General features: G+C 38.8%; 1 protein-coding gene across 4 annotated transcripts in view; it reads right to left on the bottom strand.

Moving 5' to 3' along the window:
• RERE (arginine-glutamic acid dipeptide repeats) overlaps positions 1-26887 on the bottom strand; it is a 366213-nt gene that overhangs the window by 191312 nt on the left and 148014 nt on the right. For 3 of the 4 annotated variants that reach the window (XM_072975465.1, XM_072975466.1, XM_072975467.1), the window contains exons 3-4: positions 12076-12146; positions 3368-3493 (exon numbers count right to left, since the gene is read on the bottom strand). In XM_072975465.1, the coding sequence (XP_072831566.1) occupies positions 3368-3493; positions 12076-12146 (197 nt within the window). The remainder of the gene's footprint in view (positions 1-3367; positions 3494-12075; positions 12147-26887) is intronic. The other variant, XM_072975468.1, reaches the window with a different exon arrangement.

Below are 26887 nucleotides of genomic sequence, written 5' to 3'. Positions count from 1 at the left end.
CCTCAAGAGACTTTAGAAAGTAGCTGTTTCTAAACTTAATTTAAACATTTTTTCAACATTTTAGGAATCTACTGATTAGCATCCATGGTTGAAAGTATATACTTTCTCCAGGAAAATGCACATACATAGAAGACTTTGCAAGCAATTTCAGGAAGTTCAAAGACCCTCTTAAATTCAAGGAGACCACCTAGGTACCCATGGACTTCAGATTAAGAATACCCAGAAAAATCAATGAATTATATAAACCTGAATTTGTACAACAAAATTCTACGTGATAACAGAAAATGCTTAATGAATGCTTATTACATGCTAGACACCATGCTAAGCAATTTAATGAATGATTTCATTCATCCTTGCAACAACCCTTTGAGGTAAGCAGTAGTAGTACATACCCATCTTGTAAGTGAGAAAACTAAGGGTTAGAAAGGTTAATTAATGTGTCCTACATGAGACAGGAACTCATTAAAAGAAAAAAAAAACTGTTCTCTAAAGGATAACGCCCCCAAAGCAAAACCAGTAGTTAAAGAAATACTAACTTAAATAAAATAGCTCCACCCACAATTACAACACTGTCTTACTTCTGTATGTCAGCCACTCCACAGAGGTCTTAAGCACACAAAAAGACTAAAAACTAAAAATGCTAAATAACTAATACCCTAACCAGCCCTTGATTTTTCTGGTGAGGAGGGGGATGAATGCACCCAACAAGCGCTCCAGCCCGCAGAGCCACGAGCCACCTCCACGAGAGGAAATGAACATGCATTTTTAAGTCTCCTTTAATGTTTTCTTAACCTCCTCACCTCCCTCACTACCCACGAACATTTTGCTAGAAGACAACCAAGCTAACCTAATCTCAATAAGCAAAAATATTGCCTTTCCAGCACAAATACTTTTTAAATGAACAGATAAAAATTGATAAAATTACATCTTACGAGTTGATGTCATCATTAGTACAGAAACACAGATCATATATACCTGAATATGCACAAAAAAGTTAAATTATGATGCAATCAATGCTATCCTATAAAAACTAAATTAACAAAAATAGCCTATTAGGGAAGACATCTGGTGTATCATGGCAGGAAACATTAATGATATTGTCTGCAACCCTGTAATCAATTTTTCCTCCCAGCAGCTCTCTCATTATACTGTATTAGATCTGCGTGCCTGCAGAATTTATGAGAGCTCCACACATGGAGAGGAGCTCTGCCAACTGGATCGGATTCAGATCCAGCTCAAATGACTTTGGCAGCATGAAGCGTTGTTAAAGAACAATCAGTACGTTAGCTTTATGCAGCATCATCTTGACTGAAAGATTTATCATCTTATTACGGAATCTTCTCCAACAGACATATGATGGTATCTGAGTACAGCACCAATCATGAATTTATTTTAATCCTCAGTGGGCACAAGATTTTTACTGCTAAAAAAATAAATACTGGTCATCACTAATGCTTATATAAAAAAAGCTGACTAAAAAAAAAATCAATGTTATTATGGGTAAAATTTAAAATCCACTCAGAAAACCCTGGTTAGTGAGTACTGCAGTAAACGAAACAGTCTAACAATAACAGCCACACTGATTAGAGGATAAAGATAATACAGGCCTGAAAGATTGCACACACACGCACGCGCGTGATGGTAACTGGTAAAATGCCAAGACTTTTGAAATAGGCAGTCAAGTCAGAACTCTGCTAATTTGTCCCTTAAGATGTCAATCTCTCTCCAGGGGTTAAAATCAGATTTTTATCCACTACATTGGGTTTTATCTTTCATTGTGAATGGCTATTATATCAAGAATTCCAAGGCTTCCATAACATGGACCTTTTTTCTAGTCTAATTCTTGATAAATTACACTGGCAACTATCTAAACAAGAAAATGTTGTTGTGATAATTGTTTGTCATTTTATTATAGTTACTAATACCCAATCTCCATTGTCTTGGTTTTCTTCATTTTACGCATGGATGACAGCCCTAGCCACCTAATTGGAACTTTCACAATCTGTCCCCACTCCGTACTGCACACTGCTACCCGATGAAATCTTCTTAAGCAGTGATTTGCAAATCGGCTTGCCTGGAATAAAAAAGCCTGCAAAGCCTCTCTTCTGTCTAGCACGTAAAATCTTGCCTTGTCTAATCTTTAAGAGCCTCTGTGATCTGACCGCATTTTATATAACCCCACCTCTGCCTCCCCAGACCCACTAACCTGTGCTCTTCGGTGCCATCCTGTGGTTATCTTCTGACAACTCCCAGCTTCACCCGGCTCATTGCCTAGGCTGCCTACAGGGCCAGGCTGACATGTACACCCGGAAGGCTCGTCCACTCTGTCTGCCCATACGTTACTGACGTATCAAACACATACTCAGTTCTTCAAACCTATCTGCCTTCACAAAACTTCCCCAAGTGCTACAGCCCGTTCAGAGCACTCTCTTAGTCTCAAGGTATCAATGTTCTACATGCAACTGAACAATTCATTACACATCGCCACTAATTTGAATTGTGCGTGCATGTGTGATAACTATTCTCTTGTGTTATTTTCTGAGTGTGAGTTTGAGCCCCACATACAACAAGAGAAAGGTCTCAAATTTCTTTAGTAATTAACAGCAGGTGATCAGAATAAACACCTATCTTTCAGAAAACTTCAGCATTAAATCCTCATAAAGGAAGGACAAGGAAGACAGGTGTACACACAGCTCTCAGAGAAGGTGACTCACATGACACAAAAAGAACCCTCGTGGATCACTAACAGCAGGCCCTGCGTTCTGAGGGATAAAGCGCTGAAGACAGCTCACCCCGCTACCTCTCACAGTCATCCCACATTACCGAGGATTTACCAGAGAACAGCTGAGGGCATTACATCTACAGCCCAAGGCTTTCAAAAGGCTTTCCTTCTACGTCTGGCACTGCAGAAAAGCCTGGCTACTTCTGAGCAATACTCTATAAATCGTCCCCTGAGAGGACAGCACCCAAGGTAGTTTAGATTCACGGGCCATGGGTCCCAGGAATCCTGGGGAAATGCATCCTCCACACGTGGACTCAAACTTACCCCCTGTTTCCCCCATTTCAGTTGCCAACATCCATACTCGCTGCTGATTGCCAGCTCCTGCTTCCTGCAGCAGCCCAGCATGCTCTCTGCTGGTGCCAGAATACCCCACACCACCAAACCCCGCCCGCTTCTGGAACTGTCCTAGAGGGGTAAGGCAAGTCCCGTATTTTGCTTCCTCTGTGCATGTACTTGTTACTCCTTTAAAAACACATACAATACAGCACATTTTTAAAGGGGCTCTGGGGAGGGAGGTAATATTCCTATTTTATACCCTATGGGATATAAAATATTGACAGCTTTTAAAAACGGGATTCTCCTTACCCCTACAGGCCCTCTCCCGGCTTCAGAAAGATGCTGTGGTGGCTGTGGTGCCACCGGCAGAGAGCATGCTGGGGGGTCACACAAAGCAGGAGTTGGAGATCTGCAACAGGCCTGGGAGTTGTGGACCTAAAAAAGAAAAAAGTTTTAAGTTAACATGCCCAATGTCCCCTCATACCCTGGTTATTAGGGGCACTCAGCACACAAGCAGGTATCTGCACAAATCCTTTAGCAGATGGCTTCGGAAATCTCAGAGAATTGGTTCTATCACTAAAGTTAACTTCTCTGCATCAATCAAAGCCGTTTCCTTGCTCCAGCAGGAAAAAACATATGACCCTCTGGCTCCACACTTTCATGTGGGCCTGTCATGAAGCAGTATGGTGTGTGCCCCCAAAATAACCAAGTTAAGATGTGACACAGTGTCAAAGTACAGTGACAGTGGCATGCTTTGCTTATAATAAAAACCAAAATGCAGTGGTGTCAGATAAACACGCCTATAAAATGAACCGCAAGTGGACAAACTGAGCTTTCAGAAGAGTTTCTAATGAGAGATGCTAGAGATTTTGACATTACTTAGTAAGATACTCAAGACATTAGGGTGGGGTGGGGGGAACCTCAAAGAAAGATCCTACCATTTTCTTAAAGTCCGGGTTTAATTTTGTAAAGCTAAAGACAATGTAAAAGACAAAAGCTTAACACCAGAGGAAAGAAAGATACCATCCAAACTAGCTTTACTTTGCTCACACTGCCCACAGGGTAAGTACAGTGAACAGGCCAGAGCATAAAGTTCAAGCAAGACACTATTTCTTTTAGAAGCAAAGTCAGTTTGGTGTATGTATCGTATATCTTTTTTTTTTTTAAAGAAACTCTGAAAACATTTAAAATGAGCAAAAAATTAGCAACTTCTGAAAGCCAGCAAAGTCCTGATAAGCATCAAAAAAAGGTACCTCAGATAATAGTTTGAGTACATCCCTTTTCAAATACTCTAGAGTACATAACATTTCCCCAAACCTAACCAACCCAATTTCATGTGGTTGTAAACGAACTAAAACCCCATAAAATCCAAATACTTATAAGCATCTCTGTTTTTAAAATTGTTTTAAAATTACAGATAAGCAAACTTTTAATATTAAATCATTTTTAGGGAGCCCTGTTACATGTAGTTCCTTGTGAGAAGCAAAGAATCACTCTCTAACATCTTTCTATAGACCAAGGTATTAATATGCTCCATTAACTACTTATTTTTTATGTCTCTTTGAAAACAAACAAAAAAAGACAAATCCCAAGAAAATAAGCTAATATTGGAAATGTCTTTATCTTGATGCTTTTCATTTCTTTTCTTCCTCTACAGATCACCCCCGAGAGCACATCTGGGGCTCCCTCACGTTATACTTTCTGTGTGGTCAGTCTCAGACTCCCACTGTCTCAGTGACAATATACATATAAGATCTACATGGATATCAAGTGTTAGTAGCCATAACATTCTCCACATAACTTCCTCCTCCCCACACCAGCACTGCAAATTCCAAATCAAAAATTCAACTGTGCAATAGCGTGTGCAGTACACTCAATTTTTACCGTGTCAAATAAAAATGAATCTGGTTAATCTCTTGCACTAGGAATTCAATTAACCAGGCCACTCAAATCCTTTTTCATTCGAATCAAGGGTTTTAAACAAAAAGATACCTAGTAAAGCATTTCTACGCACCCTGGTATTATTTAATACGCAAAAGTTCAAGTAATTGTTAAAACACTTTAAACATTAAAGCATCATTTCAAAGCATTTCTTTATTCTATTAATCAGAAAACACTGACAGTATCTCAGTTGCCCTAGTTTTCTTTCGAGTCTCCTAATGGGTTTTTTCTTGTATTATTTTGAGTTGTTTCTTAACATAAATATCCACATATACATACAAATTACAAATTTCCAGTTCTAAGAAATAGAATGTAAATGATAGGACTTCACAAGAATATTGATTCTTGCACAGGAGCTTTCTGAAAATATCAAGCTGTCTCAAACTTTAAGTTCTTTTTCAAAAAGATTAGAATACCTAGAGTTTTCTGCATTGAAAACATTTCACATACAGAGAACAGGTTTACTAAAATGACATTTTAAGATAATTTTTTCATGGAAGTAAATATAATTAAACAAAATTTTTTCAGTGATTTCATAGAGTCCTAAAACACAAATAAATTACGAGAAACATTAATTACCCAACTTCACAGTAATTGTGAACCATTAAAATTTTAAATCCCACGTGGCCTACGATGACTGTCAGTCACAAGTGAAAATGGACTGCTGAGAAGCTGAGTAAATGGGGTCAATAAGATGCTCTGAGATTATTTATTCCCAAAGCCTCGTTTTGATTTTCACTTGTATCACCACATCCCTCCGCTTATAAAGGACATTCACATCATGCGAAAAGGCTGGGTGATTCAAAATAACTTTCAACAGGATTGTTTCATAACTGGGGTGGAGGTGAGGGGCAGGCGCAGCAGAAATCCAACACCACCTCATCTGACTGTGTCCATCAGACTCCAGGCTGTGCAAGTTCATCCTCCTCTTGCCTCTTAGAGGATTAAATACAATTATAAACTTCAAATTCACATGTGAAAAGGACATTTAGTCCTTGCACATACATTTATTATCAGTGGCTTACTCTAGACACAGCGTGGAGGAAGCCCAAAACCTCACTGTAGTTTATCACAATGCTTATCCCTAATAACTAAGCAACCATGACCTGTATTTCAAACAAAGAAGGGGAAAACGTATGGCCTTCAGAATACTCTAGCACCAAATTAGTAATTCAAACCTTAATTCAAACCTTTTCCTTTTTTTTACTTTTTAAATTATAGTTGATGTATAATATATGTTACAGGTGTACAATACAGTGATTCACAATTTTTAAAGATTATACTCCATTTACAGTTATTAGAGAATACTGGGCATCTACCCTGTGCTGTACCATGTACCTCTGTAGCTTCCTTTATACACGCAGTCTGCACCTCTTAATCCTCCGCCCCCATGCTGCCCCTCCCCTGTCCTCCTCCCCACTGGTAACCACTAATTCATTCTCTGTATCTGGGAGCCTGTTCTATTTTTTGTTATATTCCCTAGTTTGTTGCATCTTTCAGATTCCACATATAAGTGATATCATACAGTATTTGTCTTTCTCTGTCTGACTTATGTCATTTAGAGTAAATGCCCTAGAAGTCCAACCATATTGTTGCAAATGACAGATTTCCCTTCTTTTTCCCAACCTTGTCTTGACTTAGGAATCACTGCGGGAGACGAGCAGTGTCACACTGAGGCACTCACCCCTGACAGGTGAGAGCAACTAAGCCAACAAGAAGGAGCAAATCTTTTGTAAAGAACTGTCTCTGCTGTACCTTCCATTATCTCTTTAAGTAATACTTACTCCCTCACTCTGTAAACTGAAGACACTTGATAACAAATGTCAAGGTTTTCACTTCATTATCCAACACTATGCTTAAGTCACACTGCTATAACCAAGTGGTACTGCCCTTTTTATAGGGAACTTGCAAACAGGGTAAAGAGGGAAAAAAACAAACAAACAAAAAACTGTAGACAGACTCAATTCTGCAGGCCTAACTTGAGGGACCATGAAAAAAAAAAAAGAAAGAGAAAAACCAGTTTGACACAGAAAGTCGGTAGTACCCTAAGGCACTTTTCGTATCAGCTGGCCTTCTCTGGGACGTCTACACATACACTAAGCCCTCATGTATCTTTGCTAAAAGTAATATAGAAAATTCGAAACAGAATATAATAAAGCCTAAAAAAGTTATGATTTTGGCAACACTCATAAACTTCCAGAAGAAAATAAAAAACTGAGTTTTAAAGTATTTTTAGAATTTATATAAAATACTATACACTGCAGGCTAACTGAAGGTAAAGAAACAGATTTATCTTTGGCCTGTTTAAGAAACAGAAGGTTAATCTGTACTTAATGCATGCATCATATCAAACTACTACTAAAGCCCCTTGAAAACCTTATCCAGTCGATTTTTTCCACTGAAATGTAACTTCATTCAATGTTCAGTAAATGTTTACTTTGGATCTAACATGGGCGATGCCAAGTATACATCAATGAATAAAACACTGATATCCGCCCTCAAACCGAGGGCGCCAACTGAACATCAGCATCATGAACATCCCGTGGCCCAGACACTGCACCATCCACTTTGCAGGCTTGATCTTTTAATCTAAAAACAACCTATCTGCAAAGTAGGTGCTTCACAGCCCAACTTGATAGGTCAATAAAGCAAGGTTCGGAGGGTTTAGAGTCTTGCCCAAGGCCATAAAAGACAGCAAGCAGCTGATGAAACAGGCCAGCTGATATCAAAGTCTCAACCCATGCACTCTGCCACCCTCAAACCCAGTCCCAGAATAACATCTCAACTCTGAATTAGCCATGTTCACATTAATGTGGATTTCCTGAACACCCCCCAAAACGTTTTCAAAACAAGATTTACTTAATTTAAAATGAATGCCCATTTCCTGAATGTCCATCCACCATACATTCTGTGCTGTGCGGTCACAACAGCCAAGCTGGGATTAAATAATCATGGTACATTATAAATTATCATAAATGACATTAACTCCTTGTGCATACGTGGGTGTGCACACAGAGGGCATGTTCCCGAAGACTCCCTACCTCCCAGAATTACCTGTGTAAGGTCTCTAACGAAAAGTGAGAAGATATAATTACTTATTCTCAGTAAGTGTTCATTTTAAAGAACAAAAATCATTTTCCTGCTTTTAACATACACTTCTGAGAAACTCAATTTGGTGGAGAGAGGGCAATTTCAATGATAAGTGGAACCTAAGCTGAAGTCCCTGTGTGTCATGCTGTGGTGATCAGCTTTTGGGGTAGTGTTACGGGTACAAACCAGGAACTGGAAAGAAAATTTCAAATGTTCCTCTCCCAGTTGCTCACATTTGGCAGTGAAACAAAGAGGCATGCCATATTAAATCTTAAATAACTTGGCCCCTGCATCACAGTAGTAATGGAGATGTGCCTTCTCCAAGGTAACCAGTGGTATATGCACCCTTAGCCACCCTACTTTGAAAATCAGCACTTACAGTATGTGACTGTCAGGGACATAAATGACACAATAGCACATTCACCCATGCAGAGCCGTAACAACACACTGAGCCCTAGAAGTCAACTGAAAATACCATGATATCCTGAAAGGCATATCCCCAACTCTAAGGAATCTCTAGACCAGGCTTACTTTTAGTGACAGTTAAGTTTTAATAAATCAAATAGGAGCAAAAATGCCATTTGTTCAAAATAATATTTGCAATAATTACCCACCCTACCTGAAAATCCATTTCATATGGCAGCTTAAAAAGGGATAATTATGTAACTCAAGGAAATAAAAATCATATTTTTTTCTATTTAATGAATGATAGAAACTCATTAGAAATCCACACAGAACTCCCATGTAGAATATCAAAGAAACAGCTCCACCTACTCTCCCGTGAGTGAGGAATTCGGCCTGAGTACCACTGTTAGCGCCAGACAAGGAATTCCTTGGTGTTACAGTGAGTGGAAGCTACTCATCTCAATAAGCTTGTTACGCAATCTCAGAGTCCATGATTACTTCTGGATACAAATGAATTCTATTGTGCTAAGGCCTGAATTTCTATAAAAATGGAATTTTATTGTTTTTTAGTAAAAGAAAGGAATCCTTCTCTTGGGACAAAAAGTGAATGGCTTCCTCCACATCAGTTCTACTCAGTGTCCCCCAAAGAGGGCTGACATCTGACAGTACCACCACTGTGCGTCCAATTAGAACCCAGAATCACTGAGGGAGGGAATTGTACCTTATGTTCTTCAGTCCCCCTATGGTGCTGCTCTCAACAAAGAACACAATAAACACCTGCCAAAGTCACTGATGACACCCCAACACCACTAACTGCACTCGAGGATATAATGCAATGCTCCTTGGTGATACTGACTCATTCCAGAACAAACCCCCAAAGCAAACTCAGTCACACAATGACCTGGAAGACCTACGGGAGCGCAGCAGAAGAAAGGGTTGCAGATGTCTTAACAGGCTCTTCCAGTTACAGTTACTAGATTTCTGCTCAACCTGGCCCAGGAAAAGAGCCCTTTGCTGAGAGGTAATGATAAGGACAATCTGAGAATCCAGTGGGAGAAGCATCCGTGCAGCAGGACTCAGGGAGAGTGGGCTCTCACCCTGCTCTCTGCACCCTTGCTCCAACCCTCTGCTTCTCCCAGCTTCCTGCCCTACAAAGGGCATTCACCTGGTGCCGTAGACTGTCCCAAAATTTACTTTATACTAAAGAACTCACCATGATAAATGATTAATTCTAATTTATGATATAAACAAAGAAATACATCTCTCAGTTAAACCTCAAACCAAAAAAAAAAAAAAAGGCTAAAAAAATACGTAATTAATCAAAAACATTTCAAAGCTACTGGGTTTCTGTTTTCCATTGTTCCACTTGCCATGCATGGTATTTGCTGTGGGCAAAACCAACTCCAATTTCTTCTTTTTAAAATCTTGCAGAGAAACAAAGCACATTTCCTTCTGTTCATCTTTCCCCTTTACAGGCTGGGTAAGCTAAAGGAAAAAAGGTCTCTGTTTATTCTCATCTCTTAGGTTATCTTTTCACAAGTAATACTGAGAATCAAGGAAAGAAAGTGGGTATCCAGACAATACATTCCTTCCAGGAGCAAATATTTCATCATCATCTCTGTTATTCTTACATAAAGACAACGAGTATGTGCTGAATACAGAACTCAAACAAAAACATAAGACATAGCGATATGTGACTTAGAAAAAGGTATCTAAACATATGGCACCCCACCTCCCACACTGCTTTTGCAGACAGCTTTAATGCGCTGTCCTAGACGAGTACTGACAACAGAAGCTTCAGCTTTTATTGCTGTTAACAATTACTGTAGCTCAGCAGGAGCCTCTGCCCCGAACAACAACTATCACTTTGTAATGAGCACTTCATAAGAGATGTCGTTCAAACATCAAGGCACCTGCTAATGGGCAAAAATTGTACAAAAGGGGCTCAGACTCTAATAGGTAAAAGAAAAATCTCTGCAGTTTTATTTCCCAGCTTTATCTTTTCTGGTATTACATTTGGTAAAAATCACACACAAAGACAAGGAGCAGGGACAGAGCAGCAGCAGCAGCAGCCACGAGCAAAAGAAAAGTCTTCAGGAAGCAAGGGCACTGCCCAGATTTTCAGATGTCAGTGCAGCATCTGTAAAAAGAAATCCTTGGAAGGAAACATACAATAAACAGCAGAGACCTTTAAAAATGGTAAAACTTCATGTTGACATAAAATCTGAATAGAAAGCATTTGATTCACAAGGTTAAACTGCAAGACCACCTTATAAAACAACTAGAAGGTAAAAGCAGCCTATCAAGAATTAAGAAATCTTAGAAGTAAATGACCCATTTTACTTTCTTTTAAAGAAGTTAAAAAAAAAAGCATGTATTTATTATTTACATGACAATTTCTGAATAAAGAAAAATACAGGGCATGCAACTTCTAAAATTAAGTCAGGTACACTAACTGGACATTTGGAGTCATTTAAAATGACTTTTTTTAAAAAAGGACAAGCAGAGTTCAGAACACATTACTTTTCTTTAGACTGAAATATCACATACAATGTATGTCAAAACACAAGTACTGTCAAAAGTGACTAAGGGTTTTGGAAATAACGGTATTCACAAATACTGACACGTATCTCTACAAAGCTAAAGAATCAGGATTTCTCTAGACCTAAAAATGTACGCAGTGGTTCACAACCTTCAAGTACAAGGATTCTGTTTGAACATCTAAATATTTCAAAAGATCTCCAAATGACAGTATTTCGATAGTATTTCACATATCAATTGTTTGAGGAAAATACATAATAAAGTGATTCTTAACTGTACTGTCAGTACATAAGTCAATTTTTCAAATCACAGCCGCGTATCAATACATTTGAAAACCAGTAGCTCAGACACATAGTGAGGTAAATTTATTTATTTAAGACTGATGTTTATTTACAGACCTCTGCAAACTGTCTACAGATATCGAGGGATCCAAAGCCCCAAAAGTGAGAACCAGTGGTCTCAAAACAAGAGATTTCACGATGGGCAACATTAACACTTAGGCACCTGTGAAAAGTTTTCAACGGGAAAGTACTGCAGCTATACCCCCCGAGGCCAAACTTCCTCCCCCCAGCCTCTAACACCGGGAAACCCCAAAACAAAGTTCAAAATATACTCCCTACTTGTTTAAAATACCTAAGTAAATTACAATGGCCACAGAAAACTAATCTCTGGCCCGCTGATATTCTTTTTGTTCCCTACTCATCATCAAATCCCAATTTTACCTTACTTCAGATTCTTCACAATGGCTGAGAAAAAACCACTACCGTAGGAACACGGGAATCTCTGAAACTGTTGTCAGAACAGCTACTAAAGGAATAAAAACTTCAGAAACATCTGTTTACAGTAGGAGCTTTATAACACTAAGTGTTCTAAAACTGCGCCCTGCCTTCCTGGAGTGCTGCAGCCACCAGGCCCTTAGCACACAGAAGGTGAACTGGTTATCAAGTCAATACAAGAGGGAAGCAACCCAGAGAGACAGTCGATGGGACTGGGGAAGATAAGGTACAGAGGAGAATCAACAGCACATGGAAAATGCTTACCAGTTTGAAGTCTTGAATGCTACAGATGAAATACGGTGTGTTTGGCCTCCGACTCTCGATATACACACAGTCTTTAAAAGAAAAAGAAATTTTAAAAACAATGGCATTTACCTTTAAGGGAACACAGACAGGGCCCATAAAGCCACTGCATAAACAAATGACAAAGCACATACCTTTTACATTAAAAAAATTTTTCAAAGGTGACATTAAATTACAAATAATTTTAAGCTAAAGGAAAACAGCTCTTGGGTTCTTTTTGACAACTTTTCTGATAATTTAAGAATTTGATAAAGCCTCAATTACTGTTCCCAGCATCCCTGAAAATAGGAGGGGTGGGAATCCCATGGGATCATCCACATTCAGATGAAGAGACTCTGATAAAGGGAATTACATGCTCAAGGTTACACACCAAGACGAAATCCTGAGTATCTTACTTAGATAGACGTTTCCCTGTCTTCACAAAGAGAAACAGCTTTGCCACGTTCTGCTTTATTTTTTAATAAATATTTTGTGAGGAAATAAATGAAATGTGTAAAGAAGACTAGATGGAATATGCTATTACAATGACCTTTTCACCCAAACAAAGAAAGAAAAAGAAAGCCAATCTAACATCTTGCGGATAACCTTCTAATAAAATTTAACCTAAACATACTTCATTTTCCAATAGTAAAGAAAACCAAGGCAGCCAATCAGAGATGGAATGAAATAAACCAAATTACGTTTTCCTCAGGGAAGACTAGTACATCCTTAAATTGTATTTGCCATGGCAATGGTTGGGTAATTACATTTGACACTTAGGACAGGAAAGTCTATGTATTATTTACTGAGAGGTAGAGGCATCTGCAGTCAACCAAATGTTCCAGGGACAGTGACCACAATGCCCATATTTAAAATACCATTTGTTTTATCCTTCTTCATGACCCTTGATAACAAACATGCCTTAACAACAAACATGCCTTAGATTAACTCAGATGCTTGAGAACACAGACAGACTTCTCTATTTCCTCATTTCACACATGTTAAGAGCCTCAAAAATAAAAAAGCAAAGGAGCAGATGTTGGGAGATTCAGCCCAGGGGAAGCTCTAGTCCCACCATGGCCCTAGCAGACCCACCAAGAGGCAGACCTTGAAGAAAGACGTGAAAAAGACTAAAGGGCACTCCTTTCCAGGACATCTCCTGAAAGGCATCAGGATTCTTGTAGCCCAAAGTTACTACAGAAAAAGAAGAAGCCTAAAAGCCAACTGCTGAGGCATCCAGGACTTCCCAGCTGATTTCTCTACTCAGACACAGACTCAGCAGCAGCGATTCGAGCTCTGAATCCATGTAAAACAGCAGCTCAAGAACAAACTGTTGACTGAGCTTTCTATCTTGTCCCAAAGTCCAACACGCTAAAAAAAAAACTCCATTCAGGCAACATCCATTTAACATGCTAATCACTATAAGGGACAAACAAAACAACTCTTTCCACTGTGGTGGATATTTCTCTTCCTACGCCTAATTTGGTATTTGAGTAAAAACCGACGACACCACTCCCTAAATAAAAACTGCAGCCCCAACTTGCACAACTTGGGGACAACGCCAGAGTCTTAATTTCTGTGTTCTGATCCCTGTTGTACACACTACCAGCATTTCAAACATCTAGACATCAACTGTTTGCTCATCTCACTCAATGCGAACACAAGTCAGTCTACATGCCCGCTTCTCCCCATCTTCTCCTAGAAAGAAGTATTTTTTGCATCTCATAACATGTCACTGTCATACCTAGCTACTATTCACTGACTTCCAAACTAATAGGTCCCTTCCTAACTAATTAGCTCTACTTTTGTAGAGCTCACATGATAAGCAAACTTGCTGCATTCAACGGTCTGATCCCACAGTACACCTCACCCTCCCCTAGGCTGTGCTGTCCTGAAGAAACACCAATCCCCTATCTCCACACCAAACCCCCTTCACTGCTTTGTTCTACAAGCACCTGCAACTTTACAAGTGACCTTCAGTGGCAGTAAATTCTCGTGGCTCCTCGGTAAAGAAATGACAACGCCTCCTCTCCTTGCTATAAAATTTCCTTTCCTTTATATAAAACTGGCAATCCACGTTCCCTGTTTGTTCAGTTACTTGGCAGTCAGACGGTGTACACTGTCCACTTCACTTTCAGTTTTGAGCTCAAATAAACTTACTCATTTCTGCATTCTCTGTACCCCCGAAGGAGACTAATGTCTGACACTGGTGTTGGTGAGACCAGAGAGAACTGAAGTAGATGAAAGACGGTAACACAGTTAGGATTATGTATAACAATGTTCTTTTTACACAAAGAAAAGCTTTATTATATATTTTGCTCATAATCAACAGAATCATTATTTACTATAAACCCTCTTACATAAAGACATAGAGTAGCTATTAACTGGTATATAAAAATGCTTTCCAGAATGAGAGAGAGAATCTATATTTTTTCATTTCTCACTACAAAGCTACATTCAGGAAAATGATTATCTGTAAATATACCTGGATGTAAATCTGATGCCCCTCTGCCTGCATACCTGGAGGCCGCCTTGCAGCCCCGCCTGAGGAATGCTGCCAGGAGGGACAAGGCAGAGGGAGAGGGCAGATCCTCAAACCTAACTTAGGGAATTACCATATTTACTTACTGATGCCTTAGTACTAGATAAGGTCACCTCTTTTTGTTTAAAAGGTTATAATGGCAACCCAAATGGATCCAAAGCTATAAATTCATTTATGAGATTCCAATGCATAAGGGTAGTAATCTGTAAAACAGGTCACTGTATCAAGTGATCTCTATCAGTATTTTGAAACTTGTATGTGAAAAAGTCAGATAAGTTCACTTCAAAATTAAGTGACAAAACTTAGAGTTTATTTTACATAAAGAGTCGTAAGACACAGAATGACCAAGATCAGGTCATTAAAATTTCTGACCAGATTTAAAATTTTTCACACCATGTCAAACTTGCCATAGGAATGGAAAAAAATACATTGTTTTGATTTCACTTTTCTAATTCATTTTTTAAAATTTATTTATTGTATTGTTATTTGGGAAGGGGAGGGGGATAATTAGGTTTATTTATTCATTGAATGGTGATACCGGGGATTGAACCCAGGGCCTCGTGCATGCTAAGCTCTACCACTTGAGCTATACCCTCCCCCCTAATTCGTTTTTAAAACAAAAGCATGAAAAATTATTGTAGAATCAAACTTTCCTTTGTAACTCTCTCATAAAAAATTAGGAGGATCCAACTAAAAAAGAGTACCTCCTAAGAAACAATGCGGAATTTAAGTCTCTCACACACATACAAACATCTACTTATTACTCTCAACGATTTTCAAAACAAGGTTAAATAAGGCCAAACACTCAGAAGTATCTCCCTCCTGTCTCACTGATTAAGCAGCTATTTAAGAAAGTAACTTTATATAGATGTTCAGTTAGTACAAAAATAAAGAGGTTTATTTGGGAAGGGAATGATGAGAACGTTGTCAATGCAACGTTACACTCTCAGTTAGGATATGTGCCCAGTAATCTTTTAAAGCCAAAAGAATTTGCCAAGAGTTTTCATGCAATTTATAAGAGTATAGATTGTCTGAAGCTGATGATAAAATTGGTTTCAGTCAGCTGGATCAATGAGCCTCAACCTGAAAACTCCCCATGGCCAACTCAAGTACTGCAGACACCTTTTCCTAAAAAAAAAAGAAAGAAAAGAAAAAAGAAAAAAAATTTTTTAAAGAAAGCAAGCAGTTCTGAAAGAACTGAGCAAAGCTGATGCAAACCATTAAGTGCATAATGCACATTTTCAAAATTGCCCACATGAAAATGCATATTTACCAGATTGAGCTAACTGCTGCTGCAGGGCAAATATATATATTTTTAATCTTAAAATCAGCAAGCCTGAAATGGGCCAGAAAAATGGGTGAGGCTATTACCATCAATATCAATTATTCCAAACAACACAGGATAACACATTTTTTTTCTTACTAGGGGTGTCTGGAAACGAAACCATGGGTCCAGGTTAAGACTTATTCTCTAACACGTAGCCTCTGCCTGGAAATGGATCACATGATTAAGTGATCTCAAATCCTGTGTCCATGTTTTGGGCCATGACGTTGAACAGGGTGTTTCTGGCTCTTTCTCACAACCTCAGCATAGCTTTGTGTCCAAGACTCTCTTGTGCCATCTGCAAACAAAAGAGCATTCGCTAGGCTGGAGAAGGAAGTCAGCCAAAACAGAAAGGCAGATTCTGGAGGCAAGGAAAGCTCTCGCTGCTTTTCCAACCCTCAGCAAATCAGCAGGTTATGTAAATAGAACAAGAGCAGGGTCCTCCCAAGGGTAAAAACCACAGCCTGAAGCATCAGGCAGTTTGTCATCCTGAAACACAAAGAACCTGTCAGCACGTTTCCTGACAGCCTCCTCACAAGCACAGTGGACACACACTTTGCCCAATGACGGAGCACGCGGCACTGGGGGCCCGGCGTTAAAGCTGCGCTCAGGCATCGCTCAGCCACGGTGCTCTGTCCCATAAGAGTTTCCCTCCATGGACCTATTTCTGCCATTAATCTCTGAAATATCTTCTCACCCCTTTGCAAAGCCAATAGAAAACCTTTACTTATGAAAAGCACGTACAAACAAAGACTTTCTCCTCAACAAATTTCCCAAAGACCCAGCTGGGTGGCACAGTGGTGGGCGTGGAGGCTGACCCCCAGGACTGCTCCAACAGCTTTCCATTTCTCTTACACAGGATTCCTCCACCCTCGACACTCTGAACCACTCAGTGAGGTAACAGCAGTTAGTCTAATCCTGCAGAATAAAGTCCACAAGCATCTCACCAGTGAATACGGCTGTTTCCAAATTTCCAACATACAACAGGGTGTGGGTGTGGGCGTGGGCGTGTGCACTAGGAACACGGAAATCCCAACTCTCAATCCACGTGTAGCGCGAGGCCTCTAACACAGCCTCTGGTCTCCTTTCCCCTTCCGGACAACAGTCAAACCTGTCACCGTGCCTCACCTCCACCAACGATATACTACATCGAGACAGGAAACATTCAAAAACTATATGAGAAACAAATGAACTGAACAAAAATATTAAAACTGAAAAGAAGTTATATAAAATCCTAGCAAGAAAGCCATGCTCTATCAACACAAACATGAAGGATGCTGGTTTCTAATAAATACTTCTTTAAGAAATAACTCAACTGCAGGACGACCTACCTTTAGTTTTCCGCTAGATTCTTCTGCGGGGAAAGGGTCCCTGCACTGGGTGGGACCAGTGGAGAACTTAAAAGGGAAAAGGGAACAACAACTGGGAACACAGCATCTCTGCAAGTGAAATCTTTTTAGTCCTTATCCTTATCCTATGTTTTGACCCTCAACACTGCCACCAAAATTGGCTGGTAACATCTTGTTAAAGATTCTAAACTTGGGGGAAGAGATCTCAGGTACCATATATCCTTGGTTCCTTCCTTTTCAGATTTCATGAAAATTAAATTCCATGTACTCAGACGTCTACAGATTTCCAACCAGTACTACAAAGGTGATGTAGGGTTTTGTCTAAAAACAGAACACTATATACATTTAGAAACCACTTTATCCTCATTGCTAACAGGGGAATTATCATGCTAACAGGGAATTAAATTATGAGAAAAACCAAGTTTGGGGAGGGGGAGAGGGACAGGGAAGCAGGTCATTACAAACTAAATGGAAATTTGTTTCAATTTCCCATATTTTTCTCTTTTCCTCTAGAAGTTAGAAAATCTTCCAATGTAAAATGTATCAAAAGCTTAAAGACTGACTGAAGATGATTCTCTTTCTAACTTTAAGAAGTGATGCTGATAGTTTTGGGATAACTGCTGCAGCGAGACCTTCTCCCCCACTCCCCAATGAATCCTATGTTACACCGACTTGGAAACTCTGCAGAACAGGAAAAAGCAAGATCTTCTGGCCAGTAGAAGAAATCTTATTAGTTACACTGATACACTAAATATTAGCCATGTTTTGATACTTGTATTACTCAAGCAAAAAACATTTTAAGCACTCTCATCACCACATTTCATTCTGAACATGTTCCTTAAGAAGCCCTCCTTGTACAAACCCTAAATATTAAGTCCGTATTATGAAAAAAGTTCTAGCCAGCTTAACATCAAGACTTCAGTTAAGTGATGTGGATCTCTCTTATACTTACTAACTGCTGTGTAAGTAGTAAGATTTCCTGAGGAGGAATCGATTTTCCAAATCAGTGACAGCCATCTGCCCCATGAAGCAAAGTGTCTTAGGGCATTAGAGAAACGAGGGAAGGGACTTTCGAGGCCACTCTCACTTCTGCGGCCCCACTGTATCTACCTTTCTAATGCCTGAGAAGGCAGGTAACAACTCTAATCCCAATTCAGTGAATCCTATCAAAAATAAATAAATTCTGCTATAAAATCCCTATTAATTAGAGGATGATTGCTAATGGAAATGTCCTTAACGGAAAGATTACAACTAAAACGTGGCTGAAATATGTACATTTAGGAAACCAACATGGAAGGAGTTCAAACACTTCCAGGAATACCCAGTACTCATAGGAAAATAACCAGTGACAGGCAGGCTGGAGTGAAGACTCTTCTCTCCCATATGGCTGACAACAAACAAATTGCTAGTCTGATCTTCTGGTGTCACATCCTGCAGAGCAGATTTCAAGCAACACTGCCTGCTCCTTTACTGAAAACAATGCGCTAGGAGCCTGGGCTTTACAATAAATGGTTCAAACAATTTGCAGTGCTCACTGGAAATACACAGGAGAATTCACAATGCCTGGCTATAATTCCTATTTGGCAAATGATTTTATTATAAACTGGTATCATAGTGAATCCATTTTCTTTACGGATTTTCTGCTACTGTTTAATGGACTGTCAGTATAATTTAGATTTCATCTATTTAAACTCATTCAAGCCTGGCTCCTGATTGTACAGTAAATGGAACATATTTCTACTCAACGAAATTAATGACAGTTAATTGTAGTCTGCAGTTCTCAATTTTGTAAAAGCAAGTGTTCCACAGTTCAAGCATCAAGCTACAAAATTTCCCACACCAATTATTTTTTTGTACTTTATGGGCATCTACATCTTATAAGCCTTCCCTATAAGACTAAATGTGTATATTCATTTAATATTTCTTCTCAATCAAATATTTACTACCAACTTTCCAGAAAGAGTCAGGACTTAAATTATAACTAAAGGCTGGGGAAATGAAAGTTTAATTGTCGGTCTGAACAGAGATGCTCAATTATTATAGATTTTTTTTAAGCTAGCCAACCTGAAGATGAACATTTCTCTATATATGTTTCTTTGTGTACCACTGGATGGTTTTCTTATATATTTCAAATCAGTCACAATGTCAACATTAAGGAAAATTTATTAAAAGTAGGCTAAACGTACCACATAGGTTTAGACAGACAAGCAAGGCATACAGCACATACTAATAAACACTGTACTGAATTGCTTCTGATACTGATATTCTGTTTAACATCAATTTACTTCTGAGTTTTATTTACCAGACAACACAATAATCCTGTGAGTGGTTTTCCTTACTGAGTGATTAGTCTTTCACCTAAGAATCTGTATCTTACAGGAGAAAAGGGCATGCAAAAAAACACCTTCAGAGAAACTTACCAATCAAGACTCAGACAGTAATAAGGCAAACATCCAGAATTTGCTGCCCTAAAACTATAACCACCAGGGTCACAGACTGACAGACAGCAATCCACACAAAAATAAGAGAAGCAAAGAAAAACCACAAGCTACCCATTTCGTTCCTTTTCTCAGCCTGATCATCTACATATGCTCAGCTGGTTTCTGATTCTTCCACAGTCACATTCCAGTCGTGCCCCATCCTCACGCTGTTGTCCCTATTAGAGATGCTCTACCTCCACTTGGTCCTACTGCAATTCTGTCCAACCTCCAGGACCCAAATCAAGGTTTGCATGGTCCTTCACGTCTTCCCCAATGCACCAATGTACAGTCTGTCCTGTTCAGTTGGTATGGCCCACTCACTGCCTGTTACTGATATATAATGTTACCTGAATGAGTGTAATTTCCTCCCATAAAACGAAGAATCAAAGACTAAAAAAATCCTGTGTATTTCTGAATCCTGCCCTATCTCACCTCCACAACATCCTGCACAAAGTTACAGACATACAAGAGTGCGCTTTTTTGTTATCAGCTGATTAACAAAATGTTCTTAGTATTAGCAGTATTATAATACTACAGTATCAGCCTGTAGTAACAAACCCCATTAAATTCTACTAGCTTACTCAAAGCCTATCCCAGTTTCAGTGGCCCTCAAATTTAATCATTTGCTTTAATTTACATAAACTTCTAAGGGCAAATAAAGCCTGCTCCCTGACTCTCCTAGTCTACCCGCATCTCTTTCTCCCCCTTAAATCGTTATTATTTTCATTTGGGTTTTTGTTGTTGCAGTTACTGTTGTTTGGTCAGGTGTTTCATTTAGATTAAAGTCAAAGACTACAGATATTTTTAGATTAATTTAAAACATCGAGTCACTTTCACCTGACTGAATAAATGTAGAGACCTCAGATTTTCATTACAGATCTTTAGTCCACTGTGAATTATAAATGTCATTTTATAAGTATTCAACAGGTATTGGGGAAAAAGACAGTCCCACCTACACAACAATTTCCAATTATCTATCTCCTTAGGATTCTACATGTAATAATTTTGCTTTATAACATATATATCTTTCTCAGGCTAAAAAGTACTGGGGGAAGGAAGCAGGCAGAATCTTATCTGGTAATCTGCCAAACCCCTCTCACTTTTATAATCAAAATCAGCATGACCTGAGCAAGGTAGCAGTATTTAGAGTATCTAAAGGCCTTCTGATGCCTGAAATGGGACGAGAGATTTCATTTATTGTTGGGGCCATAAGTAGCTCTGGATGCTCTACATGAAATTGTACTCAACACACTTCAACAAATGAGTGCAGCTGCTCTGGGCCAATACAACGCTTAATGAGAGTTTTGCTTTTTGTAATTTGTACCTTGAAAGAAATCATGTTTCGAACATCTGCTGAGACAAAATAAATCAGAACTTTGGGTGAGGAAACTCAGACTTCTCCATTTTAACCAAAGTGGTAACAGGCTAATCTTGTCAAGATTACATTAAAGCTAGGAAATGAAGATACATAAATTCTACAAGGAACAGAATCATAAACTCTTAAGACATTCACATACAGACTTTCCGGTATCAGCTACTTACCAGCTAAGTGCTAGAGATACTGAGGTGAATAAAAATACTGTCCTTCCCTGACATGTTACCATCTAATATTGGAGCTAGACATGAGAACAAATAAGTAACTGTATGTCTTCAAGAATTTGAATTGTACTTGTTTACTCTCTATAACAGAGACTGCTAGCTGAGTATAATTCCACTCTTGCCTTCTTCCTTAATAAAAGAACATCTGGTGTTTAGCAGGCCCGGGGCCCCTCAGAATAAAGACCACATTCCCCAGCCTCCCTTACAGCTAACTTGGTCACGTGACTACGTTCTGGGCATGGGATATAAGCAGGCACCGTATTTCAATTTCTGGAAACTGAAGCCTTAAAAGAAGAGCCCCTTCTCTTAGTCTTCCTGTTAAACTGAAGGCAAATATATTATCTGACGGTGAAGCATGAGATGGTTCACAGGACAATGAGAATGGAGGCCATGCAGAATGGAGTAACAAAATCCTTGACCGAAGCCAAAGAACCAGACCAGGAATTTGCTGGTTCACAATTCAGCACTTCTGGCCATTGTACACAATTATCTTTACATTATTTTTAAATGGGGCAAAATTTTTAAGCTATATTCATGAACAGAGTGGCATCTAAAACAATGATTGAGGGGAAATATTCTACTTTCTTCAACAGGAAAAGCTAGGGGAAAACAGACGACCCCAGCAAGCATATAAAAACACAGACCACAGAGCCCTTGACTCAGAATCACTAAAACAGTATGATTAGACAGTTGAAATCATTACCTTCCAGACGGATTAAGAATCAAGCTCTAGAGGCAGATGAAATAGGCAGAACAAAGGCCACAACTGCCTCCCTGAAGACACTTCGCGGCTAAGGCAAGTTCCTAGCATGACCCTACCCCAAGGTTTCACAAGCAGGAACAGGGGCTAGTAACTTCTCCCCCTGCATCCTGACTGGCACCTGTGCGGCGGGCAGGTTGATGGTGTCTAATGCCACTGCTCAGGCTCCCCTCTTTCCTTTCCACTTCTACGTGGGCTTGATTTTAGGACTATCTTTAGAGAGGTTATGTGGCTGCTCCTCCAATGAAAATACAAGGACCATTGATACCCAAACTTTCTATAACATTGTATCATTTATTGAAGTTAAAAGCGGACCAGAATTCATATGATACTAAGTTCTCAGAATTATACTCCATATTTTACTTCATACTAGAAAGAAGACACAATGTCACAGCTTTATCTCCTCCTTTCCACACCATTAACTGCGGATAAAAAACACAGCACACATATGTGTCTGATCATTCTCTGAGGTGAAGATTTACTATCTAAAGGTGACATAAAGTCTCCTGCTCTACCTAGAGAACATTTCTCCACTTTCAAAACCACAAATTCAGTCACTTGCAGAGGCCAAAGTCCTATGGCACACGAGGGCTAGGTAGGAAGAATTGTAATGGCAATTTATTAAAAATCTTTAGAAGTCCAGACATATCCTTTAACTGAGCAATCCCACTTCTAAGGAAAGTGAGCAGAAATGAACAGGTAAATGTTCACCACTGTTGTTTATAATGCAGAATTTGGAAGGAACCTAAAATCCAACTATATATAACGTGCTACATTATGGAATCTACCAACTAATGTGGGTGTGTCGAATGTTTTTTGTGTCACGGATCCCTTTAGCAATTTATACACCCATTTCCCCACCCCCCCAAAAAAAGTTTTAAATTCACAAAAATGCGCACTTGGCACAATACGAGAAAAAACTGCAATGTAATATATGTTCTTCTTTACTGATTCATTAAATGATAAGATTGGCTGGGTTATACATCTAAAAACCCTCATAATTTCAAAGCAGTGATGAGCATAAACATTATTTTTCTCTACATGGTGTGATATGAGAATGTCTGTCATTTTTATTGATGTCACAGGCACTACAATACTACTATGATCTACTGCCTACCTTCATAATTGAATACTAAATGTCATCTGAAATGTAATGAATTAGTAAAGATTAATTTTTTACCCAAGTTCAGTTTCCTGAATTCTAGTCACAGTCCCCTAGGTTGACCATTGACTCCAGGTTAAGAATTCCAACATTAATGGCATGCTAAGCAGCAATAATGATTCAGATCGATAATTTCTGACATGGCGATAAATTCAGGACATGTTAAGTTAAAAAGCATTATTATAAAACAGTGACTAGCATAATCCTATACATGTTTACCACGGAAAGTGATCTCACAACAAAATATTAACAGTAATTTAGGGGCTTTAATTTGTACCTTTTGCTTCTCTGGATATTTCAATTTCCTTCCTTGAAAATGCATTATCTGTTCATCAAAGAGAACAAATGCAGGAAAATATGGGGGAGAAATAAAAACAAACATCTATAACAAAATATTATAAATGCACTCAAAGGGCAAAGGCAAAAAATAGCAGGTAAATTCCTGGGGAGAGAACATAAAAATGGAGACCCTCTAATGCTGGGAAACAGAGACAATGCTGAAAAGAGCTGGAAATCCATATGTCGGTGTATCAGATGCGACAGCAACGAGAATGCCTAGCAGCTGGGAGATAACAGAAGTAAAACGTATGACAAAACTGATGGTCTCTGCAACAACTAGCCTCCACCAATCATGATCGGAACGCCAATGTAGTCTGTAAAAAGACTGCCCTCCATGATGCCAAGTATCTATTTTCTGGATAGTTGCTGCAGACTTTGAAAGCATTCTAGTTTATGAGCCTGAAAGACAGCCCAGGGGCTTTCTCCCTCAAAATGTCTTCTAGCCAGTACAGAGAGTAAACTGGAAATCGAGTCTCCATTGTCTAGCTGGAAATATGAGGTATAAAATCCCTTGTAAGGAAGAAGCATAATTGCTCCAATTCTAAGTACTGTTAGAATTAATTCTCAAATGCAAACTTGAAACCTTCAGGTGTGAAGAGTCGTAATTAAAACACTATTCTTCAGCTAAACTATTCCTGACAATATAAAAATACCACGTATCAGGTGAGACCTTTTTGTGACATTTTCCTTCCCTCTACTAAAGAGAAAAGTATTATTAACAATCCTTCAGTTTGGTAATTGTACAGTACCTATTTTTATAATACCAGTACCAATGGGATATTCAGGACAAGTAAAGTCAAAGAACTAAGTATCACTTAATAATACTAATAGCCTGCTTCAGAGCCAACGGTTATGCAAAGCTTTACAAATAAAAATACTAACGTAAAAGCTGAGAATAATGAAAAGCAACATACAGAAATAATGTTAAAAATCTGTATTATAAACTCAATCCATTTCTCCTTTTTAAAAGGAACGTGTAGCTATAATCAAATCCCCCACCCCAAATGTATTTTTACTGTATCTCTATTGATCAGTCTGAAGTGAGACTAGCACACCATCTGTCAAGCATCAGCATCTGCCCGGCACACAAAGGAAGCCAGAACAATGCCCACTGTCTCCACGGGGAACATAAAACACCATACCCTGGCCTTTTACAGTTCAGTTTACACCTTTTACACATTACACTAATTATCACACTGGACATCACTGAAAAGGCATTCCTTGCAAAGGCAAATGAATAAGGAAACTTAGAGACATGTGAGAAAATAAATTTAGGGGTTAAATGAGCGAACAAAGGTGGAATATCTTTCATATGTAACATAAGCATGCTGTCTCATCAGTTTGAGCACATATTTATTTAATGGTGAAATAATGAAAAAGATTTAAAGGTACTGGATATTTTATGCATAAATAATGATAAAGAGTCATAACAGACTTGGAAAGTGACTTTGTAAGTTCATCCATTTCAGGCATTTTAAGAATTAACTTAAAAGAATTAGATACCTTACTGACCTTCCCCCACCTATTTTATGGTATTTAAAATCCATTACAAACGTATACTAACACAAATGTATGAAGGAGCAGAAAACAAAAACATATGTTTTTACCTTTCCTAATATTTAGGGTACTCAGATATCTCCAAATCAAAACTCAGGCACACAAGTATCTATTCTGCTGTATTTAAACGTTTTGCAAAAGGAAAACAAATCACTCTTACGCACACACGTCCTAAAGTAATTCAACAAACAGAGTCTACTGCTCCATCTTTAAATACACAGACAATATTTTTAATTGTGGAAAGTCTAGTTTTCTCAGCTGGTGAAGCTGTCACAATAAATAGAAGGCAATATCTGGAAAGACGACAAACACATGGGTCAATGTCAAATGCAAGCCAATCTCTGTCAAGAGCAGAGCCAAATTCCTGCATTTCAATTTAAATGATGTTATCCAACCCAAATACCACCATGCCACTTCAAATCAAAATTGTTTCCTTTTAAAAAGAGGTTTTTATGAAACTGATAGCGTATAACAGATTAAACAACTCTTTCAGCAATTGCCTCAGCTACTAAAAAGCAAGGCATCAATGTACAATTATAATAAAGGGAACATTTAACAATTAATTGAGCCAGCAAAAGCTAAACCTCCAGAGCTTACGAGTTCAAACGCTTGCTCACTAAGCAAAAGGGCAGAGGATTTTAACATAACTGCAGGAAATCTCAGTCCAATTAGACTCTAGGTAAATATAAATCTTGTTCCACTGTGACTGGGACTCTGTTCGTCACAGTCCACCAGGCTGATCTTGGTACCCAGCCTGGAGATTCAAACAAAAGAAACCCCTGCCTCCCTCTGATCCCTCCTCATGCTACTGCCTTAATCCAGTTACTCCAGGTTCCAACGAACTGAAGTCTCCAGAAGGCTGTTAGCTTCGTTTTACAACCAATCAATGAAAAGAAGACTCCCCAAAATGTATCATACACCTGTGAGATAACAGCATCTCTGAAGATGTTCATGATTTGTGCCAGTTTACAATGATGACATCTTGATTCACTTTCTTCCCCATTCAGTTTCTAGTCAGTCTATACAGAGGATAGCTATGTAAATTCTTTCAAAAGGAAAACAGAAATAGTCTCAACGTGTCATCGTCCCAACAAATACCTTGTTTATAAGGCATCATTCTATGCCTCGTAGAGTTTGATAGGAGGCAGGAAAAGTTACAATTTAATACCTAAGTAGTTTCAACAATACAATTAAAATTATTTTTTAATTTAACTAGATAAATCAAATCATATTTTTTAACAGAGCATAAAATACTAGGTGATGGAAGAATTTTAAGGATTCTAAGAACAGGCAGAACTAGAGGCTGAGGCAAGAAACCCACAGAGCCAAGGCAGGCAGGACGGCCTGCAGGGCAAGTCTGACCCACTGCCAGTTCTTTCAAGACCCACACGTGGAGAATGGTTTTCACATTTTTTAATGGTCGGGAGGGAAAAAAAGAACATTTGTTTACACGAGAAAATTATATGAAATTCAAATTTCAGTGTTCATAAATAAAGCTGTACTGGAACACAGCCACCTCATTCATTAGTGTCTTATCTGTCGCTGCTTCCACACCCCAAAGGCAGAGCTGAGCAGCTGCCACAGAGGCCATGTGGCCTACAGCGAAGCTGAAAATACTTTTCCTCTGGTCCTTTACAGAGTTTGCTGACCACTGCTCTAGAAATGCTCATGAAATAAGTAAA

Source organism: Vicugna pacos, chromosome 13 (genome assembly GCF_048564905.1).
Source record: "Vicugna pacos chromosome 13, VicPac4, whole genome shotgun sequence".
NCBI lineage: Eukaryota > Metazoa > Chordata > Mammalia > Artiodactyla > Camelidae > Vicugna > Vicugna pacos.
Note: the sequence above shows the minus strand (reverse complement) of the source record. Positions and strands in the feature narration are given on the sequence as shown.